Below are 27,551 nucleotides of genomic sequence, written 5' to 3' on the forward strand. Positions count from 1 at the left end.
TCTCGCGCTTCCCTTGCTTACAGGCGAGGAAGCGTGAGCGCTGGCGGAACGCATCGTTCGCCGGGAGAAAAACAGCGCGAAGTCGCTCGCACAACTGTTCCCAGGATGCAAAGCGTCCAGGAGACGTCGTCTCCAGCGTGTACGCCCAATTCTTGGCACGACCGCTTAGGTTGGACAACGCGAAGTCCCTGATCCGAGATGAGACCCGCCCTCATGGCGATCTCAACTTCTCGGATCCAGCAGTGAAGGTTTTCACCTTCCTTCCCTTCGAACGCAGGCACAGTCAGCCGCAAAGGCTTCGGCTGGACCGGCTTCGGCTCGGCCACAGAAGCCTGCAGGTTTCCCTGCACGTGAGCAATGAGTTCACGCTCATACGTGTCGGACGCGTTCACGCGTTCGACTTGCTCGGCTGGCGTCACCGATGCCAAGCCTCGGAGGACATCCCTCCCAAAGATGCCTCCCATCTTTCGAACGGACTCGAACTGCGAGTCGTTCAAGTGAGTAAACTCACTTCGTTCCATAGTGGCTCAGGCTTTGAGACCACAGAGGATTCAGGTAGTCCAATCCTACCCGCGTAGGCGTGGATTGACTACAAGTGCTACCAAGTGTGACGGGGCACACAGCACCTTGCACAGAGGAAGTGTTAGGAGTATATAAACTCCAAGTGAACGGCGGTTCACTAGTTCTTGGGGAATGGTTGACTTCGACAACGTAGTTTATAGACTGAATATATTTTATAGGTGAGCCAAGCTTGATCCTTACAAACTCTAAGAGTGACCACACCGGGGTGCTGTTAGCGCCCCAAAATGCCAGATTTGGCACTAGGATAGCATTGCACAGCGCCACCGGGGCGGCTAAAAGCTAAACAGATTTAGCTTTGAGGCCATCGGGGCCACATCTAGAGCTAAATTTGTCTCTGAAAATAGCACCAGCGGAGTGGTGAACAGTCTGCAAGATGTCCGAGAAACGAGGAGCGAACTACAGTGCTGCAGAGGATAAGGCTTTGTGTGAGGCATGGCTGAATGCTAGCTGTGATCCTCCAACTGGGATCAATCAGACCGGAGACGACATGTATCACAAGGTGAGAAAGGTGTTTGAAGAAATTCTAGGGACTCCTACTACGAGAAATCCTGGCTCGCTGAAGTCGCGCTTCCAGACAATTTCGCGGTCTGTGTCGAAGTTTGTCGGTTGCTTCAAGCAGGTGGAACGGCTGGATGTTAGTGGTAGATCTCCAACGGACATCATTCATCAAGCTGTGGAGCTGTACGAAGCTGAGAGCGGAAAATTCCGGTTCTTGCAGTGCTGGAGCATCTTGAAAGACTCGCCAAAGTGGGGCGTTTGGCGAGACGGAAACACCAAGAAGACCTCTCTCAGGAAGCGGACGGCAGTCGAATGTTTGACTGAACTACAATCTGTGGACGGTATCGGGAGTAGCACATCTGACGGTACATCAACAGCAGAAACAGAAGCAGAAGATAAGCGCCCCATCGGGCAGCAGCGTGCTGAAATGGAGCGCGCAAACCTAGCTCTCTACTCTAGACAAGTGCAAGCCACCGAAAGAATGGCGAAAACAGCCGATGCTCGCGTTCGTGTGGCTCAAGATCGAGTTGATCAGAATCTTTTTAGCATGGCAACAAACACTAGCGACCCGGAGACGATGGAGTTCATCGCGCTCAAACGACGACTTGTGTTAGCACGACTTCGTAAAGAGGTTGCTGCTGTTGACACAGAGACTCCTGCAGCTGCAGGACATGGATCTCGGCTTGGTGATCAGCCGGATCCAGCCAGAGCAGAGCCCATCACTACCGCGCCATTAACTCCAGCAGCCCAATCATCCCCCACAATTACTGCAACGACAACACCCGATGTTGTATCATCGCTCATTATCTAGCACTGCTTAAGTTCAAACCACAAGGGTCGTATATTGCAAATTTTAACTAGTTTTCGAGACCGCGCATTGTCCAGAGATGATCTGTGAGACCGGATTTAAACCGAGCGTGCTGGTTAGCGTTGTGAAGTTTGTGCGATTTAGATATCAGCGTAGCAACTGTAGAAGATCGCGGTGGTCGTTGTGGCCTAACAATATTGAATACTGGAATGCCACCAGGCTGCGCCTCGGCATCGTAAAGATGCTCATGCCCATTGCAATAGGGATCACTGAGCTCGTCTTCTATGATCATGTTGTGGAGGATTATACAAGCGTGCATCACGTGGGCCATTGCATCTGCCCGCCAAAGACGACAGGGAGTGTCAATTAAGCGCCATCGCGCTTGTAACACACCGAAGCATCGTTCCACGTCCTTCCGGCAAGTTTCCTGTCGCTTGACGAAGTGCTTTTGTTTTAATCCATGGGGTTTCTCAATAGGTTTGACAAACACAGGCCATTCAGGGTAGATTCCGTCTGCCAACAAGTACGGCGTGTCATACGGCTTTCCTACGAGTTTCACATTTAGTTTGTAGTAATTAAGAAAGCCAATGTGAAGAAGCACATCGTATCAGATATCATGAACTCGACACGGGGAGCAGTACCCTGCAGAAAATCTTGAAACAAAGGAGACTGGTCCAGAACGTTGATATCGTTTAGAGAACCTGGAGACCCGAAGTTGCAGTGCCAAATTCGTAAGTTGTAGTCTGCGACGGCCTCAAGAATCTTAGTGTGTTTTTTCTCCTTCTCTTTGTGTTGTCCGGCCAGTGCAGTCGGACAATTTCTCAATTGCCAGTGCATGCAATCTACTGAGCCTATCATCCCAACGAAACCACGGCGAGCATTTTCCTGTAGAATTTCCTGTAATTCACTTGGTGTTGGTGACCGAAGATATGCACTGCCAAACCGCGCGATGATAGCACGACAGAAGCGTTTCAAGCATTTTAATGCCGTAGTTTCTGCTATCTCCAAGTTTTCGTCAAGCGCGTGAGCAGCAGATGCATATGCAAGTTGTCGTAATGAAGCAGTAACTTTAAGCAAACTCGAGATGCCTAGCTTACCGGTAGCGTCAGCCTTCTGTTCGAAGTAGTCATCGGTCTCAACGACTGCTATCAGCACCTTTGTGAACAAACGTTGGGTCATTCGAAAGCGCTTTCGGAACGCTGATGAGTCGTAGACTGGTTTTGGTCCGAAATACTGCTGCAGAAGACATAAATGACGGTCGGCCGCTCGACGATCCTTGTTTGCGGCTCTGCCTGGCCTCGAACCACTCGGATACGACGACAAATCCAAGCCTCTAGGTTTAGACAACACTAAATTCAGAACAAAAGCTTCCTCTTCATTCCCCTCATCAAGCAAGTCCGTCAACCAAGACGACGAAAATTGATCAACCATAGCTTCAACGTAGTTAATAGCCGCACCACCGGTGTCAAATTGGCTTTTGGCTGATGCTATCAGCCAGGGGACATGTGGTTTCGCTGCTAAATATAGGATAGCAATAGCAACTACCGGTGTGGTCACTCTAAGTCAACTATAGTAAAAGCTAAACAAGTGCCCAATGGTTGGCTCACCGCCAACCGGTACCACGTACCATGGGCACAAAAGAGAGACATCCCGCCACTCTTTATGTAACATGGGTACACGTCGGTGTACCCCGTTACAAAGGGACATGGTGGTATCCCGTACGAGAAGATGTTTGGGGTCAAACCCGACGTCCATCACATCCGCAAATTTGGGGCACTCGCTTACGTTCATGTATCAGCGTCTCCAGGACGGCGCAAGTACAGTGACAACGCTAAGGTTGGGTTCATACTGGGCTACGCGGAAGATGTTGTCGGATGCAAGGTGTACTTTCCTGAAGAGCACACAGCCAAATTTGTCGCTGATTTGCGCGTTGCTGAAGATGTCGTGTATCGTGACCGTCACGAACGGGTTGACAATGTCGACATGGAGTTGCTGCACTTCAAGCATGCACCAGCAGGAGATCGAGTTGTTGATGTAGATGTGGATGAAACTATTAATGAGACCTTCTCTGATGAACAGTCGGAGAGTACTGTGATGGCTTCTCGGTTGAGCCGTCGGGCTTACAGCTGCGTGGGCTCGAGGGGGGGGGGAGTGTGTCAGTGAACGCACAGCTGTTGAAGGAGGCGAGGGTGTTGCTGAGGTCAGTGTATGCTCTGCTGCCCCAGAAGTGGCTGCAAGCGTGGATGCGACTGTAGTCGGGAACTCAGACCATGCCTAACGCTGTCCATCTTGATGACGTTGAAGGTGTTACTGCACCAGTTCCTACTGAAGTTGCACTGGCTCATGTACGACTGACAAGTGCACCGCCATCAGAGAACATCATGCAAGATGCTGAGACTGTGACCAGCGGCCAGTTGCTTATGAACGAAGAGACTAGTTGCGATGGAAACGAGTCGGTCACCGGAGTCTGTGGATCCGTCGATGAGTCGGACCAGTTGGAAGATACTGATGAGTTTGTACAACTAGAAGTAGAGGAGGACATCCAGGTGGACATCGAGTGTGAGGAGTCGATACTTGATGACGAACAAATCACTGTGGCTAGTGTGTGTGGGTCAATGACTATTGATGATCAGGCTGAATGTGTTGAAGACGTTCAGTTTGTGCATGATGTGGTTGCTGCTGAGGGGGATCGCGGTAAGCAGACGGGAAAGCGGACACACCGTGACGAGACGAAAAGCTGCGAGTTGAGCAGGCTGCCGACAAGCCAGAGCCGAAGCGTACTCGGACCGGGCTCCGGGAGTATCACGAGCGGCGTCGCCCGCGTTACCTGGATGACTACGACGTAAATGTGATGCAGTGTTCGGAACGCATATTGGACAAGGATGGCAAACCCATATTGGCAAGAAACGTGAGCATTCCGAAGAATCGCCGAGAGATGAACCATTCTAAGTATTGTGAGTTCTGGCTACAGTCTGAGCTCGAGGAAATGAGTGCGTTGCGAGCCAACGGGGTGATCAGAGAGATACCGCTGGAAGATGTGCCAAAGGATGCAAAGCCAATTAGCACACGTTGGATACGCTCACTCAAGAGTGATCATCAGGGGTATGTGACCCGCTTTAAGTCACGAATCGTGGCTTTGGGCAACTACCAGAGCCCGGGGATTGATTTCGTTCACCTGTAGCAAGAATGTCCTCGTTTAGGATGTTGGTGGCACTTGCTGCGGTGCTTCACCTGGTGCTATACGGAGGTGATATCAACACTGCGTACCTGAACGCATTGTTGAAGATCCGTCAGTACCTGAAGTCAATAGACGGGTTTCCCTGTGAGATCAATGGGCACGTGTACGTGGTGATAAAGGCATTGTATGGGCTAAGACAGTCTGGACGAGAATGAAACACCGAGTTGAACAACGGTTTTTTGGCACACGACTACCTGCGCTCGCTCCCCGTACTACAAGGCCGAAGGGGAGTCGATCATGCTAGTGCTCGTCTACGTGGGTGACATTATGATGGCAGCCAACAACGAGGAGGATAAGTGCACACTTTTCAAGGCGCTTGATGAGGGGTATGGCATCAAGGGCCAGGGGCTCTTGAAGGAATACATAGGTATTGAGATTGAACAGACAGAATACAGCATCACCATTCGCCAGAGTAAATATGCACGAGAGATTCTGGAGACTTTCGGGTACGAGAACGCCCATGCCGTAGGCTACCCAATGGAAACAAATGTGCGCCTGGTATCATTGAGTGATGGTGAGCAGTCGGACACCAGTTTTGACTATCATAAGGCTATTGGAATGCTGATGTATTTAGCCACGGGAACGAGACCGGACCTGGCTTTTGCTGTAGGGCAATTAAGCCGGTTCGTGTCGAAGCCGTCTGCAAGACATGTGGGGACGCTGAAACGGGTTCTGCGGTACCTTGCCGGAACTGCTGACAATGGCATAACTTACGAGAAACCAGAGGAGGTGCCCAAGATCATTGTTCTTGATGGATTCTGTGACAATGACTGGGCCAACGACCCTGAGTCACGCAAAAGTACAACAGGTTTCGTATTCACGATTGCAGGAGGTGCAGTTTCGTGGATGTCGAGACGGCAGTCTATTGTGGCACTCTCTACCGCCGAAGCGGAGTACGTCGCGGCATGCGAGGCAGCAATGGAGGCGGTTGCTGCGAGCAACATTCTGCAAGAAGTGTTACCGCAGAAGTCGGTGGAACTAAAGCTTGGGATTGACAACCAAGCTGTCCATGTGTTGGCAACCAACCCAACATACACGTTGGACACGTCATATTGAGCTTCGCTGGCATTTTTTGCGTGAGCAAGTGGAGAAAGGAGTTCTGCACCTGCACAAGGTGAGCGGTGCTGATAACCCGGCAGACGCGTTCACGAAGCCACTGGACAAGCAGCGATTGAAGAGACTGCTGCTGACCGTGGGCATTTGTGGTGCCAATTAAGTGCTGACATGCAACCCTGGAGTTCAAAGCTGTGGCTTTGAGGGAGGCGTGTTGGGTTTTATATTGGATGCCCGCCAACGGCGTAGGTTGAAGTCTGGATCTGAGACTACGACATCGTTAAGACATGTAGCCGTAGGAGAACACAGAGATCCTGGTCCCTGCATGAGAAAGGGGCAACCGCCCTTAAGGAGCTGCGGCTCCACAGCCAATCTATTCACTTTCGTTTTCCCCCATACTCGGTAAAGAGTACGTCGTCGGTGCATCGACCAACAGACTGCCTGCCAGTAGAGCTGCAGCCCGGAAGAGCCGCTCAAGTGACTGCTTGCCAGTACTAACACTTTTCGTTATTCACTGGCTGGATGAGTGAGGCTGCGTTGGAGAATCTACTGAATCACTCAGTAGATACTACTTTACATTTTAAATGACTGCAATATAATATTCTATTACTGTGCTAGTAGGTTAAGTAATGTTTAATACTAGGACACGTAGTATACTACTTAGTAATTCAAATTAAGGGTATTTTCAATGTACTGAATACTTAGTTATATTATAGTATTGTATTACTATTCCGATATTACTCATTTTAAAGAGCTGGCAAGCTCTGCTCCTGTCATCAACACTCCAACGGAGAGAGCGTTCTACTCACAGAGGAAGAGAGTGACAAAGCTTCAGTCGCCTCTTTTGGCCACTGAAAGCTGGAACTTGCAAGATCGAATACGCAACTTTCGCCCCACCCATCCTCATTCTCCCACTGTACGCACCTTCACGGTGATATGGATGAATATGGTAAACTATCGGACAACATTGCTTATGTGAATAATATCAGAACCCCGTATCATATCATTATGTGAAGTTTTCTCGTCAACTTAAGACGGAATTTTGACCAATACTAAGCGTAGGGTGAGGTTAGTTCTGTAAGTCATTCGATCGGACATATCGGATCCGAGTGGTCTATAAAATATGTAAATATAACATCGAATGAATGATGTATCACTCGCATATTTTCGTTTATCTGACCGCTGCATTGGTTTGGAAAAAAAAAAACAGCCCGGCAGCACGCTGAGAGCCAAGGCGATGACTGTCGCAACATTCAATAGTTTTCTGAAGGTAGAGGAAGCTGCAGAGAAGTATGTAATATAATTGATTGAGAGTGATTGGACAGTTTTGTGTTAGTGATGGATAAGTTTGGTATATACCTTGCATTCAATGAACGTCAGAAAAAGAGAGAGTAAAGCATTAGCTCGAAACAAAGCCATGCAGTACTACCGCCAAGTCAAGCTTTGACTGTTAGACAAATTTCCCCAGCATCGAGCTTCCTTAGAAGCTCGTTTGCTAAAAATAAGGGAAACACTTGACAACTTCTGTATGAAGAGAGGTGCTGACGTATTTGTTATCAAAGCTCCCCCTTGTATACATGCCGACTTGAAGTGATGGTTATATATTTGTGTAGCAACACATGTTGTGAGACTGATAACCAAGATACAGCACTCCTCTTCTTCCTGGAGTAACTATTTGGACGTGCCTCGGACCTGTCAATACTCCACAAGCGCAACATCAGCGTTGATGCAGGTAGCGTACTCTTCTTGAGCTTGATCCGATTGAAGACTTCCAAAGAACAGGGGCTGTCGCTCTTCTCCGACAGCCTGCCCGGTTCTGGCCATCGTGACCGCCTTGGTCGTCCAGGCTGCTCAGTGCGTCGATTTGATCAGGAACCTGCCACAGCAAGCAACGCGGACGGTAACCATGCTGACTACTGACTTACCGCTAATTGATCTGCTCAACGCCCTCCGCAATCTCTGCAACACTCGCAGGTCCTGCCACAAGCTGACACGGCATTAACAATCTACGCTAGTGTTAATTGAGGTCTGAGCCGTGATGATTCAGCAGCAGGTGCGATGGGAGCGCTAAGCTCGCATTGTTGAATTCACGGGCTCGGTTCTCGAACCAAAATTACAGACAAATACAAAAGAACGACTTTCTTAGCCCAGAGGGCGTTTCACGCGATTTCCAGCCGCCTGAAAAACTAGGTGGAAACTGACTCTTTGACCTTTCACGTTATATTTGGTCTCCCCTAAATGCCTTGACAGTTATTAGCTGGCACAAGTTTTGGGTAGCTGTTGAAGGCCAGGATTTGAACCAGGATTAATTCATGTTTTATCCAGGATTCCATTCTGCCTGTCAGCTCCCCGATCATACGGGGAAGCTTTTGTTGGAGGACAATGGTGGATCGGTAATATACGATCAATTGGGCAGGACAGCGGATACATGGTCAAGTACGTATACTTACCAAAGTTTTCGCATCGCTGAGAGTACATCAACAGTAGATGAAATTTCGTTTTGACGATGCCTGCTTGTACGTACAAGAGTAATGGCAGTGACGTCATGTTTTTGATCAAAGTTAGCAAGTAGCGGCTGTTGATACTGGGTAAGCTCAATGTTGCAGCAGTGCGAATGATAATACGAGATAAACAGCGTTGTGTTCGAGTGAAATTGTATTAAAGCTTATAAAATCAATGTACCGCTCTGGACTTTGTCAAGTGCACCTGCTTCATGTTAGTTTCGTCGGTGGTTTGTTGATATCTGGTATCATCGTTGACGACTGGATTTGACGTCGTGTTTGCCATCAGAAATGCACCCACGCATACTTTGAGCAATATATCTGGGAGCAAATAAAACGGGTCGAGATTGAGTATCGACTTCTTTATCTTCTTGTATCGCGGTCTCCGATTGATTTCTACACTGTACGTGACTAGAATGCCAGCCAATCAACGCTTAGCTTCTGAGAGGCCCGGCTTCTCTTCAACGACGGATCTTTCAACCAAAACCAGTCTTATGTTGATGTTGATGTATTTCCCATTACCCTCAGCATTCCGGAATCTACGCCGCCATTAGAAAACTCTTCGTCGTAGTTTGAGTTCACCAGATGTCGAATACGCACAACCAGATACATGTACTCGTTTAGAACCCCTTGGTCGTAAACTAACAGAGTATTGATGCAGGCAACCCCCTACCAACCCGCGCCGAATGTGGCGTGTAATTGTTGGGTTGGCCGGAGGCCCCGCGTACCGAACCATTCCCAAAGTACCGTAAGGCGTACTCAAACCCGGTCCCCATCGAGACGATAGGCTACTAGCACCTACGCCTGAGGTCGACTTAGGCCCGGGTTCCAGTAGCTTACATATCTATACAGAGCTACACCGACGTCAATGGACCAGTGATCACCCAGTTTTAGTCCTGGTCGCATCCTGGCCGTAATCTCAAACTACCGGGGTTGGTATGAAGGATTGAGCGCTTGTGTTGTAGGAGCCAAACGATCAAAACTCTATGATTATTTGCTTGACCATGATCCAAATCTTGTTCAGTCTGACGTCAACAATTTGGTACGGCATGTGACAGGCCACTGTCACACGGTCGCCACCGCTCCCAGCGCGGCGGCCTATCAGCTTACAGTATAGGATTAATGTTTGCGACGGTCTCAGCACACGAGACCGTCTTGGCATTCAATCAGAGTTTATTTTACCTGTTACTTCCCAAGCGCGAGTGTACGTCGGTAACGGGTCCGTCTAAGCCCGTTACACGGAATCACGTAGCTTCCATGGTTGCAAATAGTTATAATGATGGTACGGCTGCAGCAGTGTCAACTTTCACCGCAGTAAGCCATGAAAACATATCTATAGTTGATGAGACTGAGTCAGTCGAGAAAGAAGTCATATCGTTATCCTTATATCACATGCGTCAAATGTACAGTCGTTTTAGCGAGCTATTGCTGATCAACAGTACTCACAGAACTAACCAGTAAGTTTTTAGGGTTTTGTGGCCCGTTGGAATGATTAAAGCATGCTACTTGGTGAAAGGTACAACTATCAACTATGTACTTTGATGGCGATGAACCCGTTTTGGCGTAGTGGTACAGCACTCCTTGCATGAGGCAAATGGAGATTGGCACATGGACAGAGCAATTGAACACTTCAAAAGAGCAAACAGCAACCAGGAAAACATGCTTCGAGTTATTTTTTCAGACAAGATCTGAATAGAGAGGTTTCGACGCAGGCATCACCTTCACTTTACCCTCACCTCCTTCAATGTGAGGGTGAGGGTAATGCAAATTGCAGAGATGTTTCGACACAGGAAATTGGAAACAGCTGTTAGCAGACTGCCAAACTGGCTGGTTGTGAGTCAGTTTGAAATACGGGCGAAGAAGCGCGAGCGCTAAGTGTGCAGCAAGCGCCGCGGCAGGCGATCGCGTCCATCAGCGTAATATTCTACCGCTCGTTTCTCTTACTACGTTGCGAGTGAAACAGTACGTTGCTCCTCATGTGCTTCGTCCTTGTAGTACCCTATTGAGCTCGAACGTCGTGTACCAACCGGATTCACAGGGATCAGTAGGGAGCAATATTGCCTGTCGAGGAACGCTGCAGCGGCAGCAGGCATGTCTTTCACGCATGTGGAGGCAATGGAATTGCTGTTACATCTAGCAGCTATTGATGAAGAAGACAGCTGGATGCTCATGCACGAAGCGGGGCTTTTCGAGAGACCAGAGCGGCCTCTAATATCAGACGTGCGGTTTGATTTCACCAGCTACAGCTACGCAAACGCTGTTAAAAACTTTCGCTTCGACGCCTACGGCATCAGGCTGCTCGGGCGCCTTTTTCCTCTGCCCGCGCCGATCATTACCGAGGAAGGAGATCGATGTACGATGAGGGAGGCGCTCGCCATCATGTAGTGCTGTCTGCCGTACCCGCGCAGGTTGCACGACATGATGGACAAGTTTGTAGATGATCGATACGAACAGCTAATGCACTTCCCCATCAAGTTGGTGGAGAAGCGCATGGAGGCGTACTGTGCTGCAATTGAACGTCGAACCTCAGCCAGCGGAATTTTTGCCTTACCTGATGGGACTAAGGTTCCTATCTGTCGGCCAACTCCACAGCCAGGCCACAAAGGACAAAACCTGCAGCGGCAGGTGTACAGCGGTCACAAGCGGGTGTAGCGGGGCTACACATTCGGTTCACCTCCTACCTTAGTGCAACATGCACTAAGGCATACATTCAGGTTGACCACGCCACAGGGTGGTCCACATTCATAGCAAAAGGCATATGACTGGTAGAAAGTAACACCTTTCTACCAATGAGAGTCATTCAATAGATAGGGGTTCTGCCAGCCATCCAATGGCAGAACCTCTCATTAGAAATATCAGTTTTAGGAGGAAACCCCATTTACAATCAATACAGTTCTCATTTGGCACCAAAGCTATCGTTCGGTTCCTTTATCTAGGTTTAAGTATACTTGCGGATACAAGTATACTGAACTTAAGTAAATTACTCCTACGCTTCCTCCTACACGTGCGCACACGTGTAAGCTTAAGTAGTGGGTCTAAGCAGACCCATTACAGGGTGCACTGCCTTCTCTTCCAAGGAAGCATTTGTTGCTTTTCTTGTGGAATATTGAAGTTTGCTAATCTTTTTGTGTTGAATGCTGGAGGCCTGACAGCTCCTGATGGTATTTTCATTCATTTCTATGGGCCGTATGAAGGTCATCGCCATGACACCACGGTGTTTGCAGCCAGCAATTTGGTTAGTTACTTCGACAGCTACTCTGTCTTCCAAGACAAAGCAATTTTTGGTGATCCAGCCTACTCAATGAGCAAGTATGTCGTCACGCACTTTAAAGATGTTGTGCAAACGACGCACGAGCGCATATTTAACAAGGAAATGGGTGCAGTTCTCACTGCGGTGGAATGGAACTTTGGAATCATGAAACGGACGTGGGCTTTCATCGACTTCAAGAAGAACCTAAAGCTCCGGCTCAGTCCCGTTGGCAAGATTATCCGTGTTGCGATGTTGCTGACTAACTGCCTGTGTTGCTACCAAGGTGGCAATCAAATTAGCAATTACTTTAGTCTTGCACCGCCCACGCTTCAAGAGTACCTATAACTTTAGAGATTGCAGAATAATATAGACGGCAGCCAAACCAAAGGCTATTGCAACTTTATCATATTGATCGTCTGCGCTATCCACGCTTCGCCAGCAGCTCAAGTAACTGCATAAAACGCTTCTCAGTGGCTTGACGATCCAGACGCTCTTGTTCCCACTGTTTTTGTTTAGCCTCAAGCTCCTTCTCCTTCTGCTCTCGAATAAGCTCAACGAGCTGACTGAACTTCTGTGACTTGGAGGGACTCTCGTTGACCTGGTCGCCGTCATCGGTGCGGCGGCGCTTGAGACGCTCGAGGGCAAGCTTACGAATTGTCTCACCCGCGCTTTCCTTTTCAGCATTCTTCTCTGCTTTGATTTTCTACTTGGCCGCCCTCTCATGCTTACCGTCCTCATTTTTTTGACAGAAGCTCGTCAAGGAGGACGTCCTTCTCTGAATGTGACTCCGTCACCCCGGAAAGCCGTGCTGCTGCATTGTTTTTCTTCTGCGCCGTAGCTAGAAAATACAAAGACACAACGAACAGCATAATGGTAACATTTTATAAGCGAGCAAGAAACATCAGAACCACTACGAACCTAGCAACGCGTTCACGCGATTTTGAGCAGTCTTTCCGGTCAAATTCTTGCTTAGGAAACCTGGCACCGGCACGAGCGTGGCGGCAAGGCTATTCCACCTTTCCATGACTTTGCCGTGCTCTTGGCTGTATGGATCGTCAGCAAGAGCCTGCTTGAGCAGGAGCACGTCTTCGATATCCGAGAAATTCTTGCGCTTCGTTGGCTCCGTCATCGCTAATCTAACAGTGGTATATGGGCCAAGGAAACAGTGATCGACGCGGGAAATGAATGGCGGGGCTGGTGTGAGGGTAGAGGTAAGGAATCCGCACATTTGCGAATTCCACCAGAATTTGATTTGACCGGGTTAGGGGGAAATGTGTTTTAAACATGATTGTGAGGGTGGAGGTCGTGGAATCGCCGTTCGAAACCTCTCTAATGAGATCCAAGTCTTATAAAGCTACGTCCCGACGTATGTATCGTGATTTTTTATTTCCATGCGATTAAATATTTAAAAAATAACGCGTGATACCCGAGTTCGGCAACATTAAGCCGATAGCGTTTTTGCACGCTACTACCTGGTCATTAGTCATTTGGCCAACCATTGTTACGCGCACTCGGCAACTCAAATCTCTTGGCAACATTTCCACCACGGGACCTTCAGTGTTTCGGACAACGTAATGATGTGATTTGATCGTGCGGCATGGCCCTCCTGTCACGACAGACATTGATACGCACGGCAAAACCAGCGCTACCGCTTGCTCATCTGTTCGTGTAAGAGCCTTGAAGCGACTAGGCAAATGGCCAATATAGTTCCCGTTGGCAATTGCGTTCACAGGTAAGCTAGGCGACGACCCTCCCGTAATGGATTCATTGCATGAGGGGCAAACTTGACCCCACACACCGCCGCTAGACTTATAAATTGCTATCGCACAGCAAAGAATAAGATGCTTATTCACTAATTTTTCATCATTGTTAAAATCTTACCCGGGGGGTAGAGCAACAACCCCTTCAATCGCTCATCGACGTCTGAAGCGCTGTACTGGCCAATAATTACGTCTGGGACGTTCTTTGGTGTCGTCAAACAAACCTTCATACGCTGCAACATGGAACAGAATAGTAAACAAGGCTTTGTAAGCAAATGTTATACCCAAAGTTATACTTCACTGGGAGAAGCAAACAAACCTGAATAAATTCTTCCGTCAATTCCATCCGAATTATCTCGGTTTGTCCATAGCTTAGCTCACAAATACAACAGGCCTGCGCCTCCTCCGATGCTGAGACCATTGCTTTTATTGCTTCCGATTTAATGATATTTAGTCGTTCCGGACTTGGCACTATGAATTCACAGTTTTGTCGATTGCTTCCAATTCAGAATCACTGTAAACGAGAAGAAGGCACGTATCAATGACTCCATCATCACAGGCTTCTTTCGATACCGACACCTTGTCATTACGCCTGCTAGGCCAATTATGCCGATCACTCTTAGTTTCACTGACCGCCACAACATCCGGCAACGTAGCTGGTGTCGATGTACGATCTGATTGCATCCACAACGAATTCAAACTTGGAGGCTCTGTTCTGGTTCCACTATACCATTCACGAACGGCAGTGCTATCAAAAAACGAGAAATTGACAGGACTACCATTATTTTCTTGCCGAGTATCACTTTGATTTTCGGACAGATGCTGTCGCTAACGAGACCGCCGAATGGTATCACGTTCTTGTGCTAGAACGCTGTACATTGCGCTGTTTCGTATCGAATCATTTGCTTCATGTTGTCGTCTTCGCTTTGTCGGCATTTTGAAAACCGGGTAATGGCTGACGTCACTTCAGCTGTAAACGGTGCGATGGTGTGATGTTCGGCATCGAAGTGCACAATCAAGCGCAGCGCTTCGAATACACATTCGTACCGGTAGGACAATCCAAAGCGCGTTAAAATAATTTGGAGCCAAATAGAAGAGCTTGGCACGCCCCCATTGCCCATTGTAGCAGCCATGGAGCAAGATCAAATGCAACCGAAGCCGCCATGGGCCAAGATCGAATGCAATGTAACGCCCTTCATCGGCGTGCAGTGCAGCGTGCCAATCTTTCTTCGTGACCAAAATATCTGCATCTTTCTTCATGACCAAAGTATCTGCATCTTTCTTCATGACCAAAGTATCTGCATCACTACGCCAAACCAGTGGTTGTAGCGAGCCACCGCCAACCCAGCACGCATCGGGAGCACCGAGCGGAGCTTACCCCGATTTTCGGTGGTCCACTTGCTCCATGCCAGGACATTCAAATCCATGTATACCACTACGTGAGCCGCAGACCAAGCACGCCCCCTCCTCTTGTCGCACCGCGGCTTCAACGATGTTCCCACCGTTTAGTTTTAGGGGTTCCACAACGACTAACGACCATAAATCACACCGCGATCCCACGTGACTTCGCATTCTGTTCTACAGGCAGCGTAAAATAATTCTGACACCGTTCCCACATGACGCATGTTCAATAATTCAAGCAACCGCCCATTCATCACCTACAGCACCCTTGCTACTGAATCAGGGGGCAGAAAACTTTTGATGTTGCCAATTCACGCACACCGTGTAGGACTGACTCACATGGGCACTGGGACATGGGCACTGGGATTGTTGTACAAAACAATTCAGATAATTCATACAAGCTAAATGGCGCAGCATTTAGAAAACATGTCAAACAGAGACCATTTCCTTCACAGGCCGTTAGCGCCACGCGTTGTCGTCAGCGTCTCGAACAGCTCCTTGGCGCTGGCACTACGTGTCTTCTTCGTGGGTGCCTCAAGGGTTTGCTCGTTGCCGTTGCCGTTGTCCTTGGTATTATTATTGTTCTTGCCGTCGATCTGTCGCGCCTTGCGCTTGGGTGGCGTCTTCGTTGGCGCAGCAGCTTTTCCAGATGCTTTCGGGGTAGTGATTTCCGCCGTCGTATCAAAGCGCTGAGGGGACAGGTCACGCGAAGCATTTGCTGTCGTTGCCTCACAGGTTTCCGTAGGTGTGCGCACAGCCGCACTAGCCCTTCGTGCACTCAAAACAGCAGGGTGAACTTGTGGAGCCAATTGCGGGTTGTAGTCACCGACTTGAAACCCTGGAGGCGGAAGTGGAACTGCACGCAGGCGCCCACGAATTTGCAGGGACCCAACGGGGTTTCCATACGACAGCTTGAGTGAATGCACTTTCCCAAAACGGTAGCTGAACCCCGCCAGAAAGTTGATGACGTTCAGTGCCTCGTCGCGACTCTTCCAGAGGGTCAAAGTGAACACGCACTTGTTACGACGGGCGGGGTCGATGCCGGTGATCTTTTCCACGACCTGGCTGAATACTTGCTCGTCTTCATGGTTAAGTAGTTCGGCGCGCCAGAAGCGGTCGAACTCCTTGGCACCCAACCAGCACATGTCGAATGTGATGTTGGTGGTCGGAGCAGGAGCTTCGGCAGTGATGAACGCCCGAATCGAATCAACAGTTTCGAATGGCGGACGCGCTTCCTCCGCTTTTCGTGCCTCTTGTTCGGCGCGCAGTAGTTCCAGCGTTGACAGCATCGCGAGAATTCGCAAATGAGGGCTTGCTCGACGCGGACTAGCCATGCAGAAGCTTCACATGACTGGAGTCTTCATTGAGCACAGCACTGGCCTCAGCTGCAGATCCACAGCTTCGCACGCAAGCACATCATATTTATCGAACAAAACCCATATCCAAGCTGGTACAATAGTCACAAGAGAGACATGCACCCTCCAAAGACACATGACGGTTTCCTGCTTCGGAGCTCCATCACCACGCCAAAAAATTCAACTCCGCCACTGCCGGCAATCCCATTATCCATTCTTCGTTAAAGCTCAAACATCATTCCTGTTTCCCCACCAACCCATGCTGCAACCCCACAACCACTACCCGCCACTACGCCAAGAACCGCACCAGCTTCTCGCTGAAACCCACCTCCTCACTGCCGGTCAACACGCCTGGCTCCGACTATTCAGCTCAAGACAGCAACGCCATCATATCAATCCACCATCGGTGCTGCTCGTTCCACCGCAACCACACGTGCCTCAATCACAAGTACCACAACCACACGTGCCATTGCCTATTGTTGGCGGCGACTACGACTTCGTAGAACCTCGAGAGTGGCCCACAGATGTTGTCCGTATCGATCACAACGTCTTCTCGACTTCTCGGCCTTATCCAGTAATGGAAGTTCCCCACTTTAGCAACGAAACCTGCGAATGTGAGATACACTGTGTACCCCCCATTGGCACGAATCTGACAAGTGCGTGCGTCAACGTAAGCACAGCTACCGTTTGCGATAGCACCAACTGCAGACTTGGTGAAAACTGCGGTAATCGATTCCAGCAGCACTTTCCGCTAGATTTAGTCGAGTCTTGAGTTGGACTTGGCGTGGTTTCCGCCCACTGGATTCCGCAAGGGGCCTTCATTATTGAGTATGTCGGCGAAATCCTGTACGGAATTGAAGCAATTGAGCATGCTGACCGACGATTCCAAGCACAGTTTCGCACTCGAACTAAGTGGAGTGGAGGCTCGATGGTGTTTGTCGACGCGCTGGCCTGTGGAAATGAAAGCCGATTCATCAACCAATCGTGCCAGCCGAACTGCGCCATGTACGAGTTCAACTGGACCAACACGACTCGCCTCGGGATCTTCGCAATCGACGATATTCCTCCCCTCCAAGAGCTAACGTTCTATTACGGTCATCACGGCCGACAACTGTTCAAATGCCAGTGTCCTGCGCACCTTGGCCAAGCTCTCTGAGTATCTGTGCACATATTGCCACCATAGTGAGTTAATACGTTTTCATGAGCAATTACTTGGTCGGCCTTGGTCGACACTTTTGAGAGTAGTAGTAATACCTCCATGCCGGCCACCCAAGGCAGGCAGCAGCTCCATGCTGGCTGTCGACGGCGCGTCGTCTAATAGCAGTGCGGCCTACATCAGTTCAACAGTAATGGCGTCGTTTAAGGCAAGTGGAAACGCCATGGTGGCCACCGAAGGGAAGCAGCAGCTGCATGCTTGCTGTCGGCGACGAGGCATCCAAACGCACCGTGCCTTCGAGCACCGCAGCAGTAATGACGCCGGCGAACGCGAGCGGAAGCGCCATGCTGGCCCTGCACCGCAGCTTCCAGCAATGCGCCACTGGTACAACTGCTTTTCTCAGGTGTACCGTTTTTAATTCTAAACGATTTCTATATGGCAAGTTGAAGCTGGGGGGCCCTTACAAAAGCCTAGTGAGAAGTCGCGCCATATTTAGTGATTCGCTCTCATTGGCCGAAAGTGTACCCATGTTTACTTTGGCAGGTAACCCTGACGGTACTTTTACGCGACAAACGACCCTTCCTCCGGTGGATAGAGTACCGTAACTATCTGGCGAAGTTAATTTCTAAGAGTAAGTCCAGTGCAGCAATAGACTACGTTAACTTTAACCAGGGCAGTACCGTGAATTGCTGAAAAAGTTAACGAAAAGTAAATGGCTTCAATTGGGTAATTCTTTGAGAGCAAGTGACTCGACAAACCGGTACATTCACAAATATGAAGGGTCGTCCCATGCGAGTTTTCCGCACGGATGGCTCATACAAGCGCCAAGTGAAGCCAAAAGAACAATTTACAACAATCCGTAAAGAATAGGTGTAGCCACTCCCGGTTTTCGCAAAAACGGAATAAAACACCCCCAAAATCCCAAAAATTCAGTTGAGTGCCCTTTAGAAACGAAAGTTGGCTGTTATACTCTCAGCCCTTCAGGCTGAGAGAATATAAAACCCAACACAGTCGCTTGAGATACCTGCAGCTCTGGTCATTTGTCCTGTAATTTTTTTAAACGTTTAAATGTTTGATTCGTAATTAGGCAATACATGACTACCAATAATAACAAATATGGAAGACTTTCGACGCAATAATTGTCAGAGTAAAAAGTTGCAGTTGCACCAGCGATGGAGCTGCTGCGCGACGGCCTCCAGGACCCGCACGGTATCCTATCCGCGTCCACCGCCGTTAGCACATTCCCTGCCGCGTCCTGGGTGCGTCCGGTGCTCCCCGAGGCCTCGCAGTTCCCGCCCGACGTCATGTTGCACGTTGGCGGCTGCGTCTTCGCCCTGCACGAGGAGGTACTGCGTCTACGCTGGCCCTGGCTGCATTTGCAGCTGCAACAACTCCAAGCACCGGATAAGGGACAGTTTACTACAAATGGTACAGACTTCAAACTTCACGTAGTAAAGCTTAAAGACCTGGGTAAGAACCAAAAAGCAGGCACCGCAGCGTGTCCCCTGCAAACCATCACGTTGCTCAAGCCGCTGCTGTACACCACGTGCTTGGCTGCAGATCACCAACGTCAGGAGATCGAGGACGAAGACTCCAGCAGTTGCAGCGATGAAGAAGGTGGAAGTATTGATAGTGAAATGGGAGGTAGGAAGAGGCGACGAGGAAGTTTCAGGGCCCTGGGACACAAGGAGAATGAGAATCGACGACTGGGGAAGAAGCGAGCGAGAAAGGTGTTTGGTGCCGAGATGGCAGATGTGGTTATGGTTGAGAAGCCACGGGGGGTGGTTCATGTGGAGCTTCTCGGAGCAGCGGATCGAGTACGTGTACACGTTCAAGGTGCGACTACTGCACGAGTCGAGCGCGAGACAAACACTGAAATTGGCCGAGTGAGTCGGCATGGGGGACCGCATACGATACTCGTGTCTGCGGGTTGCTGTTAGACAGGTGACGTTGGATTCGTGGATGGAGCTGCTTGTGGCGTCTGCGGCGTTGACGAAAGAAGACATGAGGAGGAGAGTCTGCGACCGGTTAGTGGACTTTTTGTATGAATTGCAACCAGTGCAATATCAAGAAGCGATGGAGAAGATTAAGCCGGTGTGGATTCAGGTTATCGACGATCACGATATGCTGGTCCGTGTGGTTGTCGCTTTGATCAACAACGTGCGCCTTGCCGGGTTCTGGAGGGACTTGCTGGACGCAATGGTCAATTGGCTTAAGCTGAAGTTCGAGTCACCGCAGGTACCATCACTTCGCGCTATGCACCAGCATTTTGTTACAGACTGGGAGCCGTTCGTGGAGTTGTCTCGCGTCGAATGCTTCACAAACACTCCCAGCGCCAATGCCGTGCCGCTCCACGTGACGCTGTATGAGTTCGGCGACTTCGTGCTGCAGGCTCGTCACCGCTCTTGTGGCGTGTCATTCGTCGTTCTTCACCCAACTTCTTCTCTGAAGACCCTGAGGTGGCGGTGGATTCGGCAGATCTAGCTAACGACCCCGAATTCTGGATCCGAGGCCAACTCATCGTCAAGTACCAACCTGCCAATCGAGGCGGTGGTGTCGTGACTGAAGAAACGCGAATCGAGTACCAGCATTCGCGCCATCAGTATTGCATGTGGAAGACACTTGTTTCTTCAACGCCAGCAACGTCAGTTCGGACCACCAGTCCGAGTGACGAAGGCTGGGTGTACTACGAGGACCCGGTGCACAGCTACTACCGCCGGACTGTGTGCACCGTCAGCGGCAAACTGTTTTGTGTGGCGACCCAATCTGCAGTCTATACCATCAGTTGCTTCAGACGACTTTGTTCTACAGCGCTCCGATCAACGTGGGCTCGGAAGTGGCCGACATCCTCATCGTGTCGGAGATGCAGAAGCTGCCTGTGGAGACGCTGGCCCTGGTACTCTGCAGCGATCGTCTGCGGGTCCCAGAGGGCGAGAAAACGCTTCTGCGCTGTCTGAACAAGATGGTGTTTGGGCTGGACGTTTACCACCTCGAGGCAGACGCTCAGCTGCCTCGACCATCCAGCGGTCGCATCGACGACGTAACCAGACTCTACCGATGCGTGCGCTGGTGCTTCGTCCCCCTGGACGACATGATGCAGGTGCTGACGTGGTCATCCCGCGCGCTGAAGCTGTACGAGATCATCGTGGACAGTTTGAGAGACCCAAACCGATCACGCAAGCGGCGACGTCCGTTTGGCTGGCGAAAGTTCCGGGACGCGTACATGACGAACGAAACGAATCTGAGCGAGTTCGAAATTGAGGCCGGCGACCTGCACGTGCAGCAGCAGCATCAGGCGCCAGGTGCACAGATGTGTTTAAATTGAGCAGTTGCGCTGGGATTTACGAGGCGGGGTTGGGTATTGACATTTGGTGATCGCATGGTGTTGCAGGAGGTGACGTGAAGAGCATCTCCGGCGAGGTCGGGAAGCAGGAAAAGTGAAGGTTCAAGCTAGTTTTGCTTCTCTGTCCGCTGAAGGCGGTGATCCAAACACAGAGGCGAGCGAGCTGGGCGTTGATTTCTCCGCCGCGCTCTTGCATCACCAGCAACCGACGACTTCAGGCCTTCGTTTCTTTGGCGGACGTTGGTGGGCCCCAGCAATTCCTCGACGGCCAGCAAATGCTACATGTATCACGCGTCGGACGGAGTCAGGTAATGCAGATCCCTTGCGTTGCCACGACGGTCGGATTTATTGCTTGCAGTGTCTGACACGCACCTTTAGGTATCGGCAATGCCGACAGCAGAGCTCGTGGTCTGTGGAACTGCGCGATCCCTCCAGCTGTGCGCGACTGATGCATGAAGGCGACACGGCATCCCACTTGAGGTTCTGTCGCGGCATTGTGAGGTGTAAAGTTGCATTGTCGATCCGGTCTCTAAGCTTCAGGTACAGCTCATCGGAATCTGGTGGTTCAGGCCAACAATCTTCATCGTGCACGTGCGCGACTAGAGAAGTGGGCAAAACAGTTTGACCAAGATGGTGAGAGCATACTCACGCAAATGTTATCGCAGTCGCGTTGGGCCTGCACCATCATCAGACGCTACTATCTTTCCAGCCCGAACTATAATAGCATTTCCCTTTTGCAGGGCCAAGAGGAATGAATGAGTATCGGATACTTGGCTTGTCAATTTGGCATTGCACCGGTGTACTTGCTGGTTCTGTGGTCTCCTTCGTTGTGCAGTTGCAGGTAGCACCTGATGGATGGACGCCACTGCGGTGAGTAACAGAATCCAGGCAACCGGACAATCGGTGCAACCATGTCAGTTAGAATTCGAGTATGTTGGCAGCAACACCGCTGGGACGGCACCAGCTCGTTCTGATGGTGCAGTGGATCGAGGCAAAATTCCTTCCTACTTCGTTGACGTGGAGTTCTCTGTCAAACGTCTGACCTCTGAAGTCTCTACACCAGAAAACTCCTTCGCCTTCAAGGTCTACTCAACGCAGAATGAAGATGCCTACAGCCCGCGCTGCATCGATGCGTCAGACAGTAAAGGCCGCTTTCGTGTGCAATGCCTGAGCAGAGCCACTATGTGCCTCAAGATCACTTACCGACTTGTCGAGGGCATTGGGCCAATGGACTCGCTCCCTCTTGGTCAGCCATGTTGGTGTCGCGCGCCGTGACCGACCAGGCCATTGCCTTGACCACCGCTGCCAACCGTCCCGGTGCCGACGATCTCATTCCCCAATTTGCTCGCAAGAACAAATTACCAGCCTCGCCTCTCAATCTACCCCCACCTCCACCATGGTTTCCATCTCGGCGTCGTTCGCTTTCGTTGTTGCTGCCATTGGTGTGGCGTACGGCTACACTGAGGCCGAGGCCGAAGCAGCTCTCGCTGAGGCTGCCGCCCTGTCCAAGGGTGAGTACTACCGCCCGCCAACGTACCTGACCTCGGGTGCGGTCAACTCGACGGCCCCATTCCGTCGCTCGCCTTGCCCCGCCATGAACACCCTCGCCAACCACGGATACCTCCCTCGCGACGGCAAGAACATCACGGTGGACCAGGCGCTGGCCGTCGTCATGGATAAGTTCAACATCGCCGAGGATTTGGCCGCCGTCATGGGAGGTCTGTCGCCGGACCTGTTCGACATGAACGACTTGTCCAAGCACAACGACCAGGTGGAGCACGACGCGTCCTTGGCGCGCATCGACTCGTACTTCGGAGTGGACCCGTACCTCGTCACCCCCGGTCTCATCAACGACGTCTTGAATTACGGACTCGACGGATCGGTGACGTCACGGACGTTGCTACGATCCGCGCCGCGCGTATGGCGTGGGGGGAGGAGCACAACCCAGAGTTCGACTTTGGCACCACCCCCGCTTTCATCGCAGGGGCTGAGGCGGCCCTGCTCCTGCGTGGATTTGGTGGCGAGAATGGCAACTCGACGGCCACGACGTTCACTGTCACGTTCTTCCTGCAGGAAATGTTCCCTGAGGGCTGGACCAAGCCCGACACGTCCATTACGTACGATGACGCCCTCGCTACGATATCGTACCTGAATGCCGTTGAAGTGTGAGGTCAAACATTTGGGGGATGAGAGAATGAAAACAAATTTCAATATGATCCTTTCAATTCTTTGATGAGTGCTTACATGCTCGGAAGCGCCAATCCTCGATAAAAGCAAAGCAAGCTGAGGACGAGCTTAAATGGGGTAGCAAGTGCTCCACTTTATTGTCGCGCTGAGTTTTTCATATTCGTGCATTCGCGTCAAAGATATAATCGGGGAGAAACACAGTAAGCACGAAATTGTTTTGTTGCTGCAGTTGAAATCGGCATAACGGCATGCTACAAGCGTTGCCCTTTATTTCCGCGATCTTACGAGGTTTGAGCAGTTAACTATTACTTCGAAGTATTAGCGATGTTATCGAGAGAAAAAAACGTTGGTGTATTAGTTCATCTCGCCAGTACAAATACTAGTAGCTACTACGTAGTAGATGGCCGACAAACTACGACCTCTCGCTAACATTGCGTGCTAGAAGAAAAACGACTACGTGCCAAAACAGCAAAGCCCCAGACAGCAGTCACAGCCCAGCAACTAATTCGCTCTCAGGTGTAAGCAGTGCATTGTCAAACACACGAGACACATCTTCCAAACTGCCCAGCACGCGCAGCAACGGGGTCAGTATGTCTGCCTTGCATTGAAAGCTCTTCACGAGATTCAGCTCCTCATTCCACTCGAAACGCACTGAACCATGAACCACAAACTGTTGCCCAAGAAGTCTGTAAGCCAGTTGGGAGTGCTCGCTACCTTCATCACTGATCAAGTGCGGGAACACAAGACGCATCATGTTCTCGTTCAGAGTAACTATTTGCTTTATCGTCGCGATCAACGAGTCCCCGGGACCATTCTCCAAACACACGAGCTCAATGTTCATCCCAGAGTGGTAAAGCGACATTTTCCTCCAATTTTCCAGCACTGCGTCAGGGCCACACACTTGGCCGGCGGTCACGTCCTGCGCCATTGTTGAGCGTAGGAAGTTCTCTGTACTTCTGTATCATACGGACATTGCCTATCGAGTGCCACCGGCATATGTACCTGGACACCAAAGCGAAATAGACTAAAGTACTCGGTCACCACATTCCACATCGACTTGTTTCGCTGGCCATCCAAGACCACGAGCTGGCGCTGCAATTCGAGTTCTTGGGTTTCTTCTTTCAACTGCTCAATGCTGTCTTCGAGGCTCTGTATTTGATTGCGCTGATTCTTCTTGTAACGTCGTTGATGCAGCTTGTTGCGCTCTCTGCGGCGTGCCAATTTGTCCCTCGCTCCTCCCTTCTTGGTGTGTTTGCTCGGCGGAACAGGAGTCGTCATTTCCGTGTCTTTCGTGTCAATAGAAGTCAGTGACGACGACGAACGCTTGCTACCGGATTGAGCCGGTGTCGACTGGGCAAGCTCATTTGACGCCCGTAGCGATTGGCGTCTGTCTCGGACTATAATGTCACGAACGACACGATCGCCGAGCTGCTGGTGGTTAGGCGGATACAAAATGCTATTGGCCATGGTATCACGTGACTTCTTCTGTCGGGTGATAAATGTGTTGTGCTGATGGGGAATGCGAAGCGGTTGCTTGATGCCACGCGGAGGAGACCGGTGACTGGCAAACCCAGGAAGCAAACACAAAGAGTCAGTTGTTGCGCGTCGCAAGGTTAGAGGCATAACATGCTATTACATCACCCAAGTCACGGTCTGTGATTCACGATTGAGCGTTCCATTTCAATACATGTACAATACATGTAGTACCTCCCACAAACTTGCGGTAGCCTTCGGTATGTGCAAGCCCATTCTTGTGCATATCGACCGTGTAGTGCTCGTACAAGTTATTGTTTGGGAGTTACATGCTGACGCTGCAGTTGCTGACACTGCAGTTGCTGGACCGATCCGTTGACTGTGAGGGGAAAACGCACATAGCGCTGCTGTAGCATACCCAGACAGATACACAACGAAGGACGCTTTGCATTTGCTAAAAAGTGACTAAGGATCGGCATTCCAGTACAGATGGCAAATTTGCAACTGCAAGCAACAATTTACCTCGCACAAGTCCATGGGATTTGAAACTGGTCGTCTGGGGAAGTACTGAGGTAGATGCAACTTGGTGGGAGAATGTCGCGCTACGGGAAGCTTCCTGCACATGCAAGCAACAAATTCAGAGTAACTCAGTACTTATGCATACTATATGATACCTGAGCGAATCTTGCAACCTCGCAGTCTTTATTGGTCCGACCTTTGCAAATTTGCCGGCGACATCTGTACTATGGAATAGAAATCCGTCGTTCCTATGTTGGTCATCAATGCTCGCGAAGCATTGGTTCGACAGCCGCTTTTTATATTGTGCCTTTCAATTCGATCGTAATCCTAGTCCCATATGAGCCTTATTGCTGCCTTCTCATAGCTAATTATATGCTTAATTATGGATAGGCTGCCCTGGGACAATTTTAAGCTCACGATGGGAGACTCACTAAAGGCGGAGAAAGCGAGAGAAACAGGGCCGATTGGCTATCTGCCTTGTGTATTATAGTTCCCCTTGCTGATCGAGGGAGCTAGGGGAAGAGCTCGTAGGCATAATTAACTCTAAAATAGAGGTAGATCACCTTTTTATGGATCAAATTAGGCCTGAATACGCAACCCATTTGCCAAACTAGGTGCAACGTACAATACAATTACATGAATCCGTTCTGGCAAAAGAGGCTAAATCGGTTTTAAAGTCTGTTTTGACCTGCCCAGCTCTTAAATACCAGCAGACCAGTCTTGATAGAGCTCTGAAAGTCCGAATTAGTCTAAGGCCCTTCTAGACTTGCAAATGCTCGTTGTGGTAGTCTACCGATAAATATCTCCTTCGCTGTGGTACCCCAGTGACAACTATCCAGCTCCTTTTGCCCGTATTGCGCAGTCCAATCCCTCGCGTTGGAGAGAAAATCCAGGTTTTACAGCCCTGGCGATGGAGAACACTGAGAGCGCTCCTAGCAGCTCAGCACAGGTACGTCAAGCCCAGATGATTCCATGTAGTGGCGGTAGTTGTATGGTCTGTGCTGTGCTGTGCTGTGCTGTGCTGTGCTGTGCTGTGCTGTGCTGTGCTGTGCTGTGCTGTGCTGTGCTGTGCTGTGCTGTGCTGTGCTGTGCTGTGCTGTGCTGTGTGGTCGCAGGATACGCTGAACCAGGAGGCCACAGCGAAGGCGCTGGCCAAGTTCATGAACAATGAGGTTTCCAGGCGCTTGCAGTCGGAACCTTTCGCTTCAAAGTACGACCTTAAAGAGAAGTAGGCGGTCTTGACTGACGAGTGGGCAGGGGAGCATTGTGTGGACAAGACTTATGACATACTCCACGCATCAGTTGTCTCGTCCATGGTGTTTCAATATTCAGTCGCCCATGCCGATGCAATGGAAGTGGCTAAGTTGGTGGCAGCAGCCACCCATGCGAAGATGAAATGAAGTGGCTCGAGTTTGCGTTCACGACTACCGAGTACGTTGGCGATGCCAGGGTTGAATGCGAGAAATACTTGTGGACGTGCTGGGATCTGTACTGCAAGCAAAGAGAATCGTTCAAGGCGCCTTACGTAGCGGTCGTACAAAGCTCCAGCTTCGGGAAGACTTGGATGCTTCTTGAGCTTGCACGAGAGGTTCAACATCCTGACTCAAAGCTGAAAGTTGTGTACATATGGACGCGCTTGCACAAGTCGACGGGATATCCTGAGGCTACAGAAGAGCTGCGTAGTTGGTTGCTTGCAAAAGGATCTATTCATATTGCAATCGGAGATCGTCTGCTGGCGATATATCGTCAAGCGCACGAGCATTCATTGAGCGAGTGGACGAAGCTATCCATAAACACAAGAGCCAACGAATCCACAGCAGAACATCTTAAGGCGTCCGAAAAAGTGTTGAAGGGGAAACCAAACGACGCAGCGGGCCCGAGTGCGCCACTGGTGATCTTGGCCATAGACGAAGTCAGGTCCCTTCTTGCTCTCAGCATCAACTGCTTTCATCTGCTGCAACAGGCCCTCTTCTTGCGAACAATAAAATTAACACTGGAGGTGGCATTTTTGGCGTACTGGTGGATACGCACTCCAAGATTTCGGATCTGGTACCGCCGCTATCGTTGGACCAATCATCTCGGAAGTACAAACGGAAGGAGCTAGCAGCATTCCCACCTTTCGTGCTTACTCACACGATGGATGTGCTTTGGTGAACGCATTGCACACATGGCACAAGCACGCCAGATAGTGACGAAGCGATGAGTGAAGCGCCGAATGAAGCGATGGCGGATGGAGAAATTGTTGGAAACTGAAGCGAAGGCAAATGATAAGGTCGGGGTGGGTAATACAATCCAGGATTGCAAATATTGGAGTGCAGATATCGTCGCGTACAAGGCTACCTTGACCGGAAGTGAGAATGAATGCGGCTTGGACCGCGCTGATATGAATGGGCCATAGATGACGGTCACCGATCTAGCTGTAGAACA

At 50.3% G+C, this 27,551-nt stretch overlaps 3 protein-coding genes across 3 annotated transcripts; 2 read left to right on the plus strand and 1 right to left on the minus strand.

Annotated features, from left to right (window-relative positions):
• Positions 1 to 12,351: 12,351 nt before the first annotated feature.
• KRP23_4826 (uncharacterized protein) lies at positions 12,352 to 13,059 on the minus strand (the record flags this gene model as incomplete). Its single annotated transcript, XM_067889830.1, has 3 exons — positions 12,352 to 12,633; positions 12,698 to 12,768; positions 12,849 to 13,059. The coding sequence occupies 3 exons, from the start codon at positions 13,057 to 13,059 to the stop codon at positions 12,352 to 12,354; spliced, it is 564 nt and encodes a 187-aa protein (XP_067746428.1).
• A 5,715-nt stretch (positions 13,060 to 18,774) lies between these two features.
• On the plus strand, positions 18,775 to 21,043 carry KRP23_4827 (uncharacterized protein; the record flags this gene model as incomplete). Its single annotated transcript, XM_067889831.1, has 6 exons — positions 18,775 to 19,332; positions 19,412 to 19,488; positions 19,543 to 20,009; positions 20,081 to 20,325; positions 20,388 to 20,904; positions 20,994 to 21,043. 6 exons carry the CDS (start codon positions 18,775 to 18,777, stop codon positions 21,041 to 21,043), a joined length of 1,914 nt encoding a protein of 637 aa, XP_067746429.1.
• A 1,298-nt stretch (positions 21,044 to 22,341) lies between these two features.
• KRP23_4828 (putative sterigmatocystin biosynthesis peroxidase stcC) lies at positions 22,342 to 23,114 on the plus strand (the record flags this gene model as incomplete). Its single annotated transcript, XM_067889833.1, has 2 exons — positions 22,342 to 22,870; positions 22,930 to 23,114. 2 exons carry the CDS (start codon positions 22,342 to 22,344, stop codon positions 23,112 to 23,114), a joined length of 714 nt encoding a protein of 237 aa, XP_067746430.1.
• Positions 23,115 to 27,551: the final 4,437 nt, after the last annotated feature.

Source organism: Phytophthora ramorum, assembly GCF_020800215.1.
Source record: "Phytophthora ramorum isolate Pr-102 chromosome Unknown Phyram_PR-102_s0004, whole genome shotgun sequence".
NCBI lineage: Eukaryota > Oomycota > Peronosporomycetes > Peronosporales > Peronosporaceae > Phytophthora > Phytophthora ramorum.